At 42.2% G+C, this 18364-nt stretch overlaps 1 protein-coding gene across 1 annotated transcript in view; it reads left to right on the top strand.

The window, feature by feature from the left end:
• The window catches only part of zgc:153039 (uncharacterized protein LOC767698 homolog), an 88567-nt gene that overhangs the window by 13145 nt on the left and 57058 nt on the right, over positions 1 to 18364 (top strand). The window contains 2 exon segments of the mRNA XM_034123780.1: positions 609 to 716; positions 989 to 1100. Coding sequence (XP_033979671.1) covers positions 609 to 716; positions 989 to 1100 — 220 coding nt within the window.

The following is an 18364-nucleotide window of genomic DNA, read 5'->3' as shown; positions in this document are numbered from 1 at the left end:
CTTTGTGCAAATGCAAGGTGGAGGCAAACATATCTGAGGCTGTCCTCACGCAAAGCATGCTGGGAATATCGTATTTAATATTTATTTTGTGTTTTAGGGCTGCGTTATGTGGATTATTTTTTAATGAAATTGCAATATGATTGATTATTTTTGCATCATATTGTCATGTTATGTTAAAATTATTTTTTACCAGCATCAATAACAATTTCCCCTGTTAGAGAATAGACCTTTCTCTGTGTTGTCACGTTAAAAAAAGTTAGTAAAAATGTTAATATTGATCCATCTTGGACACTTTTGGGAATCGAGTCTGTTTTCTTTTACAGCTTCCTGTGATTCAGTAGATCTGAGAGCAGCAGATATAATGTGTGTGTTTCCTCCATCGCTGATGTTTGGTGCACAGGAGTGTGTGTCAACGTCAAATTGAACTTTCTGTGGGCAGAGTGATGCTGCTGATAAACACACAGCCACTTATTCTCTCTCTCTCTCGGTCTCTCTCTCTCTCGGTCTCTCTCGGTCTCTCTCTCTCTCTCTCTCTCTCTCTCTCTCTCTCTCTCTCTCTCTGTCTCTCTCTCTCTCTCTCTCTCTCTCTCTCTCTCTCTCTCTCACAGCTGACTACACTCTGGACTACACAACAGGAAACATGATGACTTTTGCCACCGTGTTTGCCGTCATGTTCAACGGCTGCACCGGCATCATGGCTGGATCCAACATGTCAGGTGTGTGTGTGTGTGTGTGTGTGTGTCCTGTAACACACATGTTAGTATTGATTGTAGTACAAAGTGCACATTTTTCAAGTTCCTATGGTTAAAATAGAATAGAATAGAATCCTTTATTTTCATTATACAGGTACAATGAGATGAGTCGAGCTGCTTTTTTAAAATGTATGTCGAAAAAGGAGATCAACCCAATTTCTCCCGGTATTCTCTATCAAACTATTCAGATTCTAATTAATGTAACTAATCTTTCTAAACCTGTCTGTATGCACCAGGTGACCTGAAGAACCCGAGCTACGCCATCCCCCGCGGCACCATCACCGCCGTCATCTTCACCTTCATCATCTACAACCTGCTGAGTGTGCTGGTGGCCTGCTCCTGTGACCGGTTAGTCACACACACACACACACACACACACACACACACACTCACACACTATCTGGTCACATGATCACGTGTGTGTGTGTGACTTACTGTAATAGATAAAGGTTGATTATGAAACACAGAAGGTGTTATATAATCCTGTTTTCCGGGTCTTCCCTCCCCGTCTTATCTACAGTTACCTCGGGCTGATTTAGTTTATAAACGTTGAGGAGAGCGCACACACACACACACACACACACACACACACACACACACACACACACACACACACACTGTCCTCTAAATGCAAACACACTGGCGATTCTATTGTGTTATTGTAGCCTTATATTTTTGAAGAAAGTTGTAAAAAACCCATTAATTTATGCCTTTTTATGTTCCCATTTTCATATAAATGTCTTGTTTTGAATTCCTACTCACTGATCTCATTCAGTAATATCAGTTCCATCTACAAACAGACAAAAAGCAGTCAAACAGCCCATAATTGAACATTAATCCTCGCCGATGCGTACGGGGTAATTACAGCTTCTCTTGATAAGAGCTGTGCGGCGTTTTAGTGAGAGTTTTGTTTCCAGCAGTTCACCTATACTTAGTGACGATCAGATAACATGCTCTGCTTCATCACACCTCACTGGAGCATCAGAGGATGTAAACACGTCATTTCCAGCTGACCTTTATCCAGCAGCAGGTGTCCGTTAATCAATCTGAACAACAGCCGCACGCACACATCAATGTGGACAAAATAATGGAGACGTCACTACTCCCAATGTGCCTCTTTCCAAGCCTGTTTTCCTCACATACAGTACATTACGTTCACACACTTTATCCACTTGTTATTGCCTCTCCATGAGGGCACACACCTTATTTTAGGAGATATATATGTGCCCTTTTTACAACTGCAACCATTTAGCATAATGTTAGCATGTAGCTTCTTCTACATGTGATGTCTTGGTCTTGGAAGTAAAAGTAAGAATTTGAAGAAAAAACATAAAATAAAGAGATTTACATACACATTTGCATATTATACTACAATATATTGTGATATATATATATATATATATATATATATATATATATATATATATATATATATATATATATATATATATATATATATATATATATATATATACACAACATGTATACAGTGTTGTATAAAATACATTAAATATAAATGCTGAATCGCAAGGTTTGTCTGCTGATAGTAGAATATAGATATTTCTTGCTTTTATGTTTTATATACAACAAGACTTTTTTTGTCATTTTATTTCCCAAACGTTCATTTGCAAATTCATATATTATGGAACTACAAATGATCTGCAACGCTACGTCAGTGTAAAACCCAGAATCTTGGCAAAAACGTTTCAGAACATATGGGAATTGTTGGGGAATCTTTTGTTTTGGTATCTAACCTTTAACCCAGTCCATCACATTCTCTTTTCCCATGGCATAGGTCTACGGTCTTGGGGTGTTGCTGCTATCCCTCTTAGGCCCCATTTACACGGGAACGCAAACGGAACGCAAACGAACCGAATTCGATATCAAAAAAGTCTTCCGTCCACACGGATACGGCTCAATAAACGTGTCCCTTCACACGAGACCGCTCGACCCGCTGGAGACGCTGTAGTACATATGCCGGGCCTGTAAGTGGCGCTGTACTTCCGCCACAAAATACACCAAAAGCAGCGAATAAGACCCCCCGAGTATGTTTGCCATGGTTGCCTGGTTGCCCTTCTGTTTATTCTCCGCGGTGGATTTAGCAACATGTAGTTCATGTAGTTCTCCATGTCCACTTGTTGCTGATGGTTGTGGTAGAGGAGCTGTAGATTTTGCACTAACATCTGTATCATGGTCTGTAGCAGTAGCAGTAGCATGGTCTGTAGCAGTAGCACTAGCATGGTCTGTAGCAGTAGCAGTAGCATGGTCTGTAGCAGTAGCACTAGCATGGTCAGTAGCAGTAGCATGGTCAGTAGCAGTAGCAGTAGCATGGTCTGTAGCAGTAGCACTAGCATGGTCAGTAGCAGTAGCAGTAGCATGGTCAGTAGCAGTAGCAGTAGCATGGTCAGTAGCAGTAGCATGGTCAGTAGCAGTAGCATGGTCAGTAGCAGTAGCACTAGCATGGTCTGTAGCAGTAGCATGGTCAGTAGCAGTAGCATGGTCAGTAGCAGTAGCACTAGCATGATCAGTAGCACTAGCATGGTCAGTAGCAGTAGCATGGTCAGTAGCAGTAGCACTAGCATGGTCTGTAGCAGTAGCATGGTCAGTAGCAGTAGCATGGTCAGTAGCAGTAGCAGTAGCATGGTCTGTAGCAGTAGCACTAGCATGGTCAGTAGCAGTAGCAGTAGCATGGTCAGTAGCAGTAGCACTAGCATGGTCTGTAGCAGTAGCAGTAGCATGGTCAGTAGCAGTAGCATGGTCTGTAGCAGTAGCACTAACATGGTCTGTAGCAGTAGCAGTAGCATGGTCAGTAGCAGTAGCAGTAGCATGGTCAGTAGCAGTAGCAGTAGCATGGTCAGTAGCAGTAGCAGTAGCATGGTCTGTAGCAGTAGCAGTAGCATGGTCTGTAGCAGTAGCATGGTCAGTAGCAGTAGCAATAGCATGGTCTGTAGCAGTAGCACTAGCATGGTCAGTAGCAGTAGCATGGTCAGTAGCACTAGCATGGTCTGTAGCAGTAGCAGTAGCATGGTCAGTAGCAGTAGCATGGTCTGTAGCAGTAGCAGTAGCATGGTCAGTAGCAGTAGCAGTAGCATGGTCAGTAGCAGTAGCATGGTCAGTAGCAGTAGCAGTAGCATGGTCTGTAGTAGTAGCAGTAGCATGGTCTGTAGCAGTAGCATGGTCTGTAGCAGTAGCAGTAGCATGATCAGTAGCAGTAGCAGTAGCAGACCAGTAGCAGTAGCATGGTCAGTAGCAGTAGCAGTATCATGGTCAGTAGCAGTAGCATGGTCTGTAGCAGTAGCAGTAGCATGGTCTGTAGCAGTAGCATGGTCAGTAGCAGTAGCAGTATCATGGTCAGTAGCAGTAGCATGGTCAGTAGCAGTAGCAGTAGAGGTGGGGAGAGGCGGGGCTATGGCTTCATCGTTATCAGGAAATGATCGTATAGGACGTACACACTGAGCCGTTTGGCCCCCCAGAGCGTTCCGTCCCACTGGGGTACATTCTTGGGCCATGGACGACAGGTTCAGTCACATTTAGTGCCCTGTTTGTTTAGTCTTGTTAATGAAGAATGTGGATTATACTCTCTGAACTGGTTCAAACCTCTGACTACAGAAGAGATCTTCAGAACTGTATCACCTCCTGTCTGCAGCACATGTCTTATCAATTCTCCGGCCGTAACTCCATAATAAACCATCAGCTGTTTGCCATCAAGCTCCAGCTCTCCCTGTGTCTCACTATGTTTCGACTCTATTGCTCCAGACATTTCCATCACAGAGAAACTACTCCTGCTGCTTGTTTGACTCACAGTATAGCAACGTGTCTCCTTAATGAAGTGGTGAATAGTTAGATAACTTTGTGTCTTCCTTCATAAGGTCAGAGTGGTCTTCCCCTTGATGTAGCCGTGTGTGTTTCCTCCTTTGTATTTATTCCTCCTCCTCTCCTCTCCTCTCATCTCCTCCCTCCTTCTGTCTCTTTCCTCTCTTCTGCTGAGAGCCACAGCTCAGTATTGATGCCGCTGTAAAGCCAGTGTTGCAGAGGTGCTAAACTGACATGACAGGGCCATAAAAGAGCATGGGAGATCAATACAGCCATCATTTACCATCACACACACACACACACACACACACACACACACACACACTCTCACTCACCCTGATGAGACAGTTTCTTAACCCTTTTCTCTACCTCTGCACAACTCTTTTGCGATTTGACTCACGCATAGTTGTTATACTTCCATTATCAATGCATGATAGGGTTTGGTCTAAGAGTGGACGTCCGTGTCCCTGAGTGCCTCCTAGTGTTGGGTGTGAAGGTATTTTAGTAATTAATGAAAACTATAGTCCCTGTCAGGGGGCCAAATCAGCTCTGAGCCCTCTGTCACATGACCCCACACAGGTCGTGTGTGTGTGTGTGTGTGTGTGTGTGTGTGTGTGTGTGTGTGTGTGTGTGTGTGTGTGTGTGTGTGTGTGTGTGTGTGTGTGTGTGTGTGTGTGTGTGTGTGTGTGTGTGTGTGTGTGTGTGTGTGTGTGTGTGTGTGTGTGTGTGTGTGTGTGTGTGTGTGTGTGTGTGTGTGTGTGTGTGGTGTGTGTGTGTGTGGTGTGTGTGTGTGTGTGTGTGTGTGTGTGTGTGTGTGTGTGTGTGTGTGTGTGTGTGTGTGTGTGTGTGTGTGTGTGTGTGTGTGTGTGTGTGTGTGTGTGTGTGTGTGTGTGTGTGTGTGTGTGTGTGTGTGTGTGTGTGTGTGTGTGTGTGTGTGTGTGTGTGTGTGTGTGTGTGTGTGTGTGTGTGTGGGGTGTTCGCGTTAGCGTGTGGGGGGGGGAGTGCTTGGTCTCAACACATGTTTGAGTGAAGTAGAAACTAGTCACATGTACAGCAGCTCAACAGCTCAAGGAAAAATAATAATATTTGATTAGAGTAAATATCCAAATGTACGTCAACAGCGGCTGTAACACCTGTGTGTTGTGAAGTGTTACAACACTACTGTGATTAGCAAGCAAGAAGATTTATAGCATAAACGGTTGAAATTGTAAGTGAACAGTATTAGAAACACTTTGACATATCAAGTAATGACTAAAACATTGACATATTCAGCTAAAAGTTATAGATAAATGGTCAAAAGTAATGGATACAGAGCTAGTTTCCAGTCATGAATGATTGAAACACTTGGTTAAAAGTATTCAATGGTTTAGTAAAGTGTTGAAATGAAAAGCAGAGAAGTTAAACCGCTTGTAGTGATTGGCTACAAGGAAAACCATAACATATATATATTTTCTTAAGATATCAACACACACACACACACACACACACACACACAGACACACACTATCTGGTCACATGATCACGTGTGTGTGTGACTTACTGTAATAGATAAAGGTTGATTATGAAACACAGAAGGTGTTATATAATCCTGTTTTCCAGGTCTTCCCTCCCCGTCTTATCTGCAGTTACCTCGGGGTGATTTAGTTCATGGACGTTGAGGAGAACTGAACTGATATGAGAGTTATCTTTCTTGAGGAAATGTGTGATAACTTCTCACAAGTGTTGAGAAATCTGATGGGGTTTTACGGTATTATGCAACTCATTCTTTCTGTTCCTGATACTTTTTCACTTTCATTTATGTGTTTTAAATGCTTGGGAATGTGAGAAAACAAGAAGAACAGTTCAATTTAAAGGTAGGGTAGGTAAGTTTGAGAAACCGGCTCGAGTTCGCTAGAATTTGAAAATACACAGCCGGAAAAAATCTGCCACTTCCTTATAGAGCCCCTCCTCCAACACACACGAACGCGCACATGACCAATGAGGGCACGAGATAAGTTTGTGCACAGATGGAAGGCTGACAGGCAGGTAGGCCATCCAGTTATTTTAGCCGGGCCGGCTAAAATGATTGGTCGTGCTTTTTACAGTATTACAGCTTCCACAGATGATGTTTTTTTAATGTATTTTTTGTCAAAGCACTTCAGATATTCATTGCTATCGGGATGTTAAGAGCATTCCATGGAATATAACAAAAAGTGTATCTCGAGCCAGTTTCTCAAACTCACCTACCCCGACTTTAATTCATAAACATTTTGAAAATAAGACATAATGGAGATATGTGAAATGAAACATCCTCAGAAAGTATTTAAAATACATATTACTAGAATTTGGCGAGAGTTTATGTATCATACACACACATTTACAAGCTAAAAAGCACCAAATACCCTCAAACTAATCCCACCCTAACTACTAAATGCTCCAAAAGCATTTATTAAAGGGTCTAAAGATTGGTTTTAAATATGTAAGACATAATAAACACAGATAGGGAAAACAATGGTTCAAATTAAATCCATTTCAGTGTACAGTAAACTCGTTTAGAAAGTATTTCTTTAAAACCTTAATTGTATTAAATAAACGGCATCATATATCTCAGAATATGATTCCCCTCTTCCTTTTGGACATTTTTGCAGAATTTTCTGTATTTCTTAAATATTTCCTAACTCCCCATGTGACCACTTCTCCTCTGCTTTGTAATGTGTGGAATATACAGCTTTCACTTCCCTGACTCCACACAGCTCTGATTGTGCACCGTGTGAAAAGACTCACAAGACCAAACTCACAAAAGTACACAAGCTTCAAAAGATACTTAAAGTACACAAAGTGAAAGTACTCATGCTGCACAATGAACCATTAACATATTCACCATATAACAAGTACAGAAATATATTCCGTTTTCCACTGATATTTCTTTAATGAAAGGAAGTGTTGTAGTTTCACGAGTTGTCCAGAGGGTGGCAGTCACGCTCTCTCTCACTCTCTTTTAAAGGGAATATTTAAAGGGACAAACTATCGTGTTGTGGTGTGTGTGTGCTTTTATTTTGAAGAAGCATTTACTGTCAACATTTCAAAGTAAAACCGAATGGGTCACCCTTATATTTCGAGGTGAATCAGGTAACAAGATGCTTCCACATTCCTCCTGTAACTTCTGTCAGTAAGCAAATAAACAAATCATTTCACTGCTTTAAAAACTTAAAATAAACCATTAGGAGTAAAAGTTCTCAGTTCAAATAGTACTTAGTATTATTAGTAAAGCATACTTCAAGTATAAGTAAGTAAGTAAGTACTCAGTTTGCAGAATGGCTATTTTTTTTTACAGTATTATATTATTATAGAATACTATTATAATGTTTTTAGCACATGTCATATTTTTAGATACTTACTGAGATACATAATGGCTTGATCAGTAGTACATTAGTGTGTTTGACTGACAGTACGAGAAATTTAAAGACAGTATTTTGGACGTTAAGACACAGGGATGGACATTTTTCATTATTTTCTGACATTATACACACAATGTATATAAAAACATTATACTGCTGATGGGGGGGGGGGGGGGATCTATTAACCTTACGTGACCAGCTAGCCAGCCAAGACAGATTGCCCTGTCGCTATACTTTATCAAGCTGTGTGTGTGTGTGTGTGTGTGTGTGTGTGTGTGTGTGTGTGTGTGTGTGTGTGTGTGTGTGTGTGTGTGTGTGTGTGTGTGTGTGTGTGTGTGTGTGTGTGTGTGTGTGTGTGTGTGTGTGTGTGTGTGTGTGTGTGTGTGTGTGTGTGTGTGTGTGTGTGTGTGTGTGGTGTGTGTGTGTGTGTGTGTGTGTGTGTGTGTGTGTGTGTGTGTGTGTGTGTGTGTGTGTGTGTGTGTGTGTGTGTGTGTGTGTGTGTGTGTGTGTGTGTGGTGTGTGTGTGTGTGTGTGTGTGTGTGTGTGTGTGTGTGTGTGTGTGTGTGTGTGTGTGTGTGTGTGTGTGTGTGTGTGTGTGTGTGTGTGTGTGTGTGTGGATTAGGATCTACATGTAGAGCAACAGTGAGCATGACGGCTCAGTTTTTATACATTTAGAACAAGTTTCAAGGCTTAACAATGGGCTAACTGGTTTACTGTGTGTGTGAGAGAGAGAGTGTGTGGATTGGGAATTATACTCACTTTTTTCGGACCACCGTTTTTATTTTAGGACTGGTTTTGTGGCTGAACATTAACTCAGTGTTCATGTGTGTGTGTGTCTGTGTGTATTAGAAACAGTTCAATAACAGTTTTTTGTATTATTGTAGAACTGGTATCATGCATGCATATTATCTGTGTGTGTGTGTGTCACTGAGTGTCACTGAGTGTCAGTGAGTGTCAGTAACCTGTAGACTAATCCGCCCGGCGCTTTAGAGGCTTTTGTATTAATAACTGACTTGATAATTATATTAATTTAAATCTGCTGGGACTCCTTTTGTTGTGCTATCTCTGACATGCAGCCTTCTGAATGTGTGTGCTACCCCCCCCCCCCCCCCCCCCCCCCCCACACACACACACACACACACACACTGTGTCTCATCTCTCTTCACACACACTGTGTTTAATTCCTCATATTTCTTCTGAAAAATCTTTCGTCACGTCACTTTTCTTTTTTCTCCATCTTCCAAAAAACACATTCAGTATTTCTGCCGTGTCTCGTTTCAACTAGTCTTCCTATTTCCTCTCCTCTGTTTTCTCTATTTTATATAATATATATCTATTTTCTTCTCACTCCGTTTACCTCTTCTTCACTCCTTCAACATCTCCTCTCTTGCTTCAGCCTCTTCCTGTCTGCAGGATCTTCTCTAAGAACCTTTTTAAATCTCAAGCCCTGTTTCCTGTTCTCCTGTCTGCATAACAACCTGCCGTGCACCAGGCGGCATTTAGGTCATGTAGCAGTAGTGATTGTCTTTGGTTGGTGAATCACGAGTCTACAAGTTTGAATACGAGCAACCAATCAATGAAAAGAGAACTCACAGGAAACAAAGTCTAAGTTAACCACAGGCCAATTAGTCGATCACAGATCAACTGATGGCTCGACAAACACGTATACGTTTGGTTTTATCTTCCTCCTGCATCAATTGAACCTTGAACCTTGAACCTTGAACCTTGAATTGATCAGAACCAGACACACATATAAAGGGACTGGGTCTCTGGTCTCTTCCCCATAATGACGCTCGCTGCACATTATCCCAAAAACACACTCATCACCCTTCTCAGTATTTACCTCATCCTCATCATCCTTCTTGTCCATACTGTCACTATTGTAAGGTAACAAGTCCCCCTCCCTCTCTCTCTCTCTCTCTCTCTCTCTCTCTCTCTCTCTCTCTCTCTCTCTCTCTCTCTCTCTCTCTCTCTTTCCTCTATCGCCCCACTGCAGCCATCTTGGCTCTCCTTTCTCCCTCCTCTCCTTGTCCATCAGTCATCCATCCATTGTGATTCTCCTCCTATCTCTCTGCTGCAGAGATCCCTGTCACTTTCACCCCCTTCTCCCTGTCTCTCTGTCTCTCTTGTTTTTTGGGGAGAGGGGGGGGGTTAACAATGGTGGCAGTGCAGGCCAACATGTCCTGTCTGAGGTGAGGCTGCTGGGATTGGAGGAGGAGAGGAAGGGAGGATGTGGGCGACAGGTGAGAGGTTCAGAGAGGCACTTTGTGGGATCAGGAGAGAGAGAAGGCAGCTTTAGTAAGTGAGAGACGTCAGCTGTCTGAGCACTTCACTCATGTTCTAATTCAACTCTTTAATCAGATTCCAAGGCAAAGAAAGGAAAGTCTATTCATACAGCAACTTTCAACACAAGGTCATTCAAAGTGCTTTACACAAATAAAACAGATTAAGAGCATTAAGAAACACGTTTCACACAGGTATTAAATACATAAATATTTCTTTCTATTAAAGCCCCCCCGAGACCTTTTTACGGTTCCCAGAAACGTCCCTCTCTCTTTTAGATTCCCTGAACCTAGGATTTTAAACCAATTTATTTTAGACTCCCAGGATCGAGGGCGTTCAACCTATGTTTAGTTCCCAAAATCTGGCCTTTAAAGGGGACCTATCATGCCAAATGCACTTTTTTATGTCTTTTATACATCAACATGTGTCCCCGGTGTGTCGGGGAACTCACGCAGCGTCAGCAAATAAAACCCTCTCTCTTTTCCTCCGTACCCAAATCTCTAACAACGGGAGCTGATCCAGATTTGCGTCCGATATGACGTAATATCTGAAATGTGGACCCACGGCCCAATCAGAAACGTTGCTATCAGAAACAATGCCCGACTGTTTTGGACGTAATATGGTCGGTGTTTACATTAGCATCGCTAACACTCAGAGCTAACCTGTACTGGAGAGCATGTGTGTGAAGAAGCAGGAAATAAAAAGGAACTCACCTTGTGGTATAACCGGCAAGAGAGAAAGCCTTTGAGCTCCATACTGTTTCAGAGAGAATCCTTGATAATCCATGATATGGCGTTTCATCACGGCAGCATTTAGTTTAGACAGTAGCTGCCGGGTCCCGCATGAGCTCAGCCCCCTCCTTTTTATTTTTTTTTTTAAAGCTTTATACCCCAAATCAGCACTTTTGAAACAGGAAGTGAAATAGAGGGATATGAGGCATGGCTAGAATGGGTGATCTGTTTGGTATTTTGAGCAAAACACTTCATAGACATGTTTTTTATATATCGGAGACCTATGCTATTGCCTAGAAATAGCATGATAGGTGACCTTTAAACCTTTTTGATTCCCAGCATCAGGATTCTAAACCTATAGAAAATTCCACACAAACATCGGGTTCACTTTTCAAAACTCTGAGATCAGAGAGTTAGTGTTCTCACAGTGCTAACCCTTCATGACTTTAACACAGTGAAATGATTATTAATTTGACATTAAAAGAAGTTCACGGCACTCGGTATGAAACGGTACATCGCCCAGCAGTAGCTACAATAACTCTTTCCTGCATTTCTGATTCAAAATCTTTGCATTCAAGAGGAGAACCTCCAGATGTCATGAATGACTCAATGAATAAACAAGGGTTAAGATGTAACGTTGTTATTGTCATAGGCACAATAGCTAGATGTGATTTAAAAGGTGTTATTTGCAACAGATACTGATATCACAGGATCCTTTGGTCCCTCTTGTTCTCCCCTGAGTGTTCCCCTGTTCTCCTGAGAGCTGCTTGACCCTGAATACCAGAGAAATGAAACGCTTGTTAATACTTTTCATCCCGTCTCAGTCGGCCCCCTTGTTACGAGCAGATGATGGAGTTACACTAACAAGTGGATGGAAATTGCCGGTTGATGCAAAGAGCGACTGAATGGAGAGGCTGAAAATTGGAAATGGTGTAATGGAGAGCGGCTGTAAAATGAGATGAGAGTGTCGGGGGGGACGTGATAAACATTTTAAAATGAGAAGATGGAGATGTGCATGAGAGAGAGAGAGAGAGAGAGGGAGGGAGACAGAGAGAGAGAGAGAGAGAGAGCTTGTTAGTTATTGATCCCATTTAATAATCCCTTATCCACAGTCGACTCCCCTGAGAGCTTTTAACTCCCTCCCTGCCTCCCTTTTACTCTCGGTTCGCCTCCCTTTCCTGCATGGGTTCTTCATGTGGCTGCATCTCCTCTGCTACACCCCCACAGTACCTACAGGTCAGAGAGGAGGGGGGGGGGGGAGGGGTAGAGACCAGCAGTAAAGGGTGTAGTCCTGTGTTGCTATGGAGGGAATTCAGTTGTTTTTTAAAGAGGCCTGAAGTCATTGAAAGCCAGATACACCTGACACGCACAGACACACACACACACACACACACACACACACACACACACACACACACACACACACACACACACACACACACACACACACACACACAAACCTGTACACACACACACACACACACACACACACACACACACACACAGACACACAGCAACACACACACACACACACAAACCTGTACACACACACACACACACACACAAACCTGTACGCGCACACACACACACACAAACCTGTACGCACACGCACGCACACACACAAACCTGTACGCACACGCACGCACACACACACAAACCTGTACACACACACACAAACCTGTACACACACACACAAACCTGTACGCGCACACACACGCACACACACACACACACACACAAACCTGTACACGCACACACACACACACACACACACACAAACCTGTACGCACACGCACACACAAACCTGTACACACACACACAAACCTGTACACACACACACAAACCTGTACACACACGCACACACACACACACACACACACACACACACACACACAGACACACACACACACACACAAACCTGTACACACACACACACACACAAACCTGTACGCGCACACACACACACACACAAACCTGTACGCACACGCACGCACACACACAAACCTGTACGCACACGCACGCACACACACACAAACCTGTACACACACACAAACACACAAACCTGTACGCGCACACACACGCACCCACACACACACACACACACAAACCTGTACACGCACACACACACACACACACAAACCTGTACGCACACGCACACACACAAACCTGTACACACACACACAAACCTGTACACACACACACACACACACACACACACACACACACACACACACACACACACACACACACACACACACACACACACACACACACACATATACACACACACACACACACTTAATATTCAGGCACAAAACCAGTCCTTAAATAATAAAGTGAGCGTAATTCCTAATACAAACTATTAATAGTTCTAATGTTGCTCAGAGCTGAGAGTGCCTCGTTCAATGAACCCTTTCATATCCAGGCCATGCTGGTATTGTAACTGACATATTTCTAATTGAATTGATACTGTATTGAATTGGAAATGAAATGAAATTGGAAAATCAGTGGCCGTACTGTAGCAGTTCTGAAATGGGCCATAATGCTCTCTGGGTTTGTCACTAATACCCTTTCACATTACACACAATCACTTCATTCATTGTTTGTATAGAAAGTATTGATTAGTGCTGCTTTAGTGCTCTTATAAGGAAGGTCTGTCAGAAACAGATCCACATTTTAAAGGAGATATTTCCTCATGAAACCAACTCAAATGTGGATTTGTTCTTTTATACAAAAAGCTCAGATAATGACTGTCATCAGCTTTAATCTGAGCAGCGTTCCCTATCAGCCCACGCCTGTTTACAGACACTGAGAAGGGCAGGAAACACCGCAGAATAACCCTCTGTCCCTGTAACGCTGATGGAGGGATTCATTAGAGGGACTAACCTTTGCTTTCTACATCTGCAGTATTGACTCCAGCGCCATCATGTCCGTATCACAGGGACACAAATGGTCCCTAATGGAGCAATGAGCATAACAGTGATGTTGGCCATAAGCCGTAACTAGCTGTGATCCCACTGCAGATCTGATTGGACGGTGTGGAGCATCATTAGAGTGTGTGTGTGACTGTGTGTGACTGTGGTTGTGTGTGTGTGTGTGTGTGTGTGTGTGTGTGTGTGTGTGTGTGTGTGTGTGTGTGTGTGTGTGTGTGTGTGTGTGTGTGTGTGTGTGTGTGTGTGTGTGTGTGTGTGTGTGTGTGTGTGTGTGTGTGTGTGTGTGTGTGTGTGTGTGTGTGTGTGTGTGTGTGTGTGTGTGTGTGTGTGTGTGTGTGTGTGTGTGTGTGTGTGTGTGTGTGTGTGTGTGTGATGTGTGTGTGTGTGTGTTGTGTGTGTGTGTGTGTGTGTTGTGGTGTGTGTGTGTTGTGTGTGTGTGTGTGTGTGTGTGTGTGTGTGTGTGTGTGTGTGTGTGTGTGTGTGTGTGTGTGTGTGTGTGTGTGTGTGTGTGTGTGTGGTGCGGGGTGACCTCGCCCTCTGAGAGACGAGCACAATGGGAGCTCTTTGTGAGGAAAAGCTTATTATGTGTGTCTTTACTTTATATAAAATAGGTTATTTATTTATTATTTTATCTTTTGTTTGACATTTAATTTGATCTGTTTATATAAATACCTCTATTTTATTTAAACGTGTTATTGCATATCCATTTGAACTCCTTTTTTCATATAAATATCTCTTTTTTTCTCTTATTTTTACTTCTTAGATTTGTATAAGTCTCTTGATTAATTACTTAATATTCTTACTTTAACTTCTAATGTTTATATAAATAGGTTTAATTTTGTTGGACATTGAACTTGATCTGTTTATATGATTTATAAATGCATGTTTTATTACGTATCCATTTTAACTTCTTATATGTTTATACAGTATTCTTATACATTTCTTTCTTTTATTGGGCATTAATAAATATTTGTATTTTTCTTTAATTAATTAATATTATATATTTTTCTTTTAACTTCTGTTACGACCTCATAGAGAGGCGAAGTCCCGCCCATCTACTTCCGACCCATGGGACGTTATTTCGGAAAAAGTATGTATTGAAGTCAATGGGGAGAGAAAGATTATCGTTTGAATTGTGCCACGAATTACACATATGATGTTTGTCAATCTTAAAAAATAATTTCCATGTCAAAAAAGTCACAGTTTGTCGTAAAACTGTTGAAATATAAGACTATGAAAAACATGCAACTAGAAAGACTACAAATCCCAGAGTCCCGGTCCCGCATGCTGGCTCTTAGGAACCGACTAACTCCCCTTGTGTGTATGTACAGCTCTCAACATGCCCAGACTTGGAGTGATTTTCACCTCGTTTAATACTTTCCGCCTCATTCTGAAAGAAAGAAGTGAAATGTGCCAACGTGACGGCCGTCTGGGTGTGTGGTGCGAGACGGGAGATGGAGTTCATTGAGCGGTTTCACACAAAACAAGTGTTACTTCACAGTTTTTTGAATTTTTTTGACTTGCAAAATTATCTTTTAAATTGACAAACATCATATGTGTAATTCGTGGCACAATTCAAACGGGATCGAAAGATAATCTTTCTCTCGCCATCGACTTCAATCCATACTTTTTCCGAAATAAGGTCCCATGGAGGCCCCCCGGAGAGGGAGGGACTTCGCCTCTCTATTGGCTGCAACAAAGATGGGAGACCAGACAAGTTAGGTGAAACAGAAAGCATATTTATTTACGATATGACAAAACCAAAGGACTCAACAAACCTAAACTAACGTGGACGTCAGTTATCAGTAATGTGTGTGTGTGTGGGGGAGTGGAAATGTGCAAACAACATCAGGTTGATGAACGGAATACCTGAAACGCAAACACAGAGCCCCCTAGTGAAGGGGAGGGGGTCGTAACACGTCTTATGTTAAAAAACGATTTGTTATGTATTTTCTTATTTGGTTAGCTTAATATGAATATCTTGATTTTGTTCTATCTTTTTATTGCACATTCTTTCTTTAAAGGTGGGGTAGGTAATTTTGGAGAAACCAGCTCGAGATCGCTAGAATTTGAAAATACACAACCGGAAAAAATCTGCCTCTTCCTCACAGAGCCCCTCCTCCAACACACACGAACGCGCACATGACCAATGAGGGCACGAGATAAGTTTGAGCACAGATGGAAGGCTGACAGGCAGGTAGGCCATCCAGTTATTTTAGCCGGGCCGGCTCAAATGATTGGTCGTGCTTTTTACAGTACTACGGCTTCCACAGATGATATTTTTGTATGGATTTTTTGTCAAAGCACTTCAGATATTCATTGCTATCAGGATGTTAAGAGCATTCCATGGAATATAACAAAAAGTGTATCTCGAGCCGGTTTCTCAAACTTACCTACCCCACCTTTAACTTCTGTTGTTTTCATACATTTAATTCATTTGACCTTTTACTTATTTCAAAATATCACAAAACCCATTCCCCCCGGGGCACATTCTTTAACTTGAGTTTATATAAATATTTGTTTTGTTTTGTTTATCTTGACACATTTGGACTCTAGCATCTTATCCTTATATTATTATATTATTTTCTATTTTGATTTAATTTTTTTATTGGACATTTTAATTTAACCACATTTTTGCAAATATCTCATATTTTAAAAATCTTTTTATCACACAATCTTTCTTTAAGTTCCGTTGTTTTTTTATCAATTTTTGTATTCAATTTTTTATTCAATTTATTTTTCCTTTTTGATTTCCTTTCAAAACCCATACCCCCCCCCCCCCCCCCTGGATAAATGCAGTATTCAGCTTCTGATTAGAACCTGAACTCTCTTTGTAAGCACTTCATTTGTCATGTCATTTAAGAAGTCTCTGGTAATGAATCCACTGTGTTCCTGAGAGCGTGTGAGATGATGGATGAACAGATGAGAAGCATGAATACACAAATTAGGCCGTGGATAAAAATGGTAAATAAACGTGTGTGTGTGTGTGTGTGTGTGTGTGTGTGTGTGTGTGTGTGTGTGTGTGTGTGTGTGTGTGTGTGTGTGTGTGTGTGTGGTGTGTGTGTGGTGTGTGTGTGTGTGTGTGTGTGTGTGTGTGTGTGTGTGTGTGTGTGTGTGTGTGTGTGTGTGTGTGTGTGGTGTGTGTGTGTGTGTGTGTGTGTGTGTGTGTGTGTGTGTGTGTGTGTGTGTGTGTGTGTGTGTGTGTGTGTGTGTGTGTGTGTCGTATTCTACGATGTAGAACATGTATGTGTGTGTCTCTCTCTGTGTGTGTGTGTGTGTGAGTCCTCTCCATCTCTGCTGCCTTTGTTTCCTCCTCTCTCCTCTGATCTGACATTCGCTTTGTTCTCCTCTTTATTCTGAAGGCAGAGCTCATTTCAGCGGCATGATCTGATCAATAATTACTATTTCATTTCATTTAAAGGGGACCTATCATGCAAAATGCACTTTTGTACGTCTTTTATACATGACGCACACGCACACACACACACACACACACACACACAAACCTGTACACACACACACTCACGCATACATACACACACACACACACACACACACACACACACACACACACACACGCATACATACATACACACACACCATTATTCACCGCTGCCAGTTTGCAGTGGCTTTGTTTTTGAGAGCCAGTTTTGAAATGTCAAGCTTTTCCAGATTTATTCTGCTCCTGCTGCACGTCAGACAAATTAATAATCAGCCTATAAGTTCTAACCCACATCATCACTCAGCTCTCTCACACACACACACACACACACACACACACACGCACACACACACACACACTTTAAAACCCCATCACTTTCAGCACCCTTTTAAAAATGTTTTAGTATGATTTTACTTTTGTGTGTGTGTGTATGTACGTGTGTCTCAGTGTGTGTGTGAGTGTGTCTCAGTGTGTGTGTGAGTGTGTCTCAGTGTGTGTGTGAGTGTGAGTGTGTCTCAGTGTGTGTGTGTGTGTGACTCCCCTCGATGCATGGCTGCGTATCAGAGCGCTGAACAGTTGTTTGCTGTTATGAATATGTCAGAGAGTCTGATTACAGCTGTGGTTCATAAACTTTTCACTGCAGCGCACACACACACGCACGCACGCACGCACGCACGCACGCACAGACACACACACATGCCAAATAAACAAAGTAGTTGGCATTTCCTAATTTCCAGGCTGATGTTAACTCCTCAGCAGAACCTTTGTTTAGTTGATTTGTGGTAATGCAAAAGTGTGTGTGTGTGCATACATATGTGTATAAATGTGTGTGTGTGTGTGTGTGTGTGTGTGTGTGTGCCCGCCCGTCTCTCAGGCTCCATGTGAACTAATAGCGTTCTCACATCTTTGGATGGAGTGAACAATGCTTAACAGGGCCATGATAATAAGTATTAAAATCACTGGACCTGAAAGAAAACGTGATGAGAGTCTTAATTACAAAATAAAGAAAGGGGGAGAGAGAGCGAGAGAGAGA

This window comes from Trematomus bernacchii, unplaced genomic scaffold, assembly GCF_902827165.1.
Source record: "Trematomus bernacchii unplaced genomic scaffold, fTreBer1.1, whole genome shotgun sequence".
NCBI classification, from domain to species: domain Eukaryota; kingdom Metazoa; phylum Chordata; class Actinopteri; order Perciformes; family Nototheniidae; genus Trematomus; species Trematomus bernacchii.
This window is presented reverse-complemented; position numbering and strand designations above follow the sequence as displayed.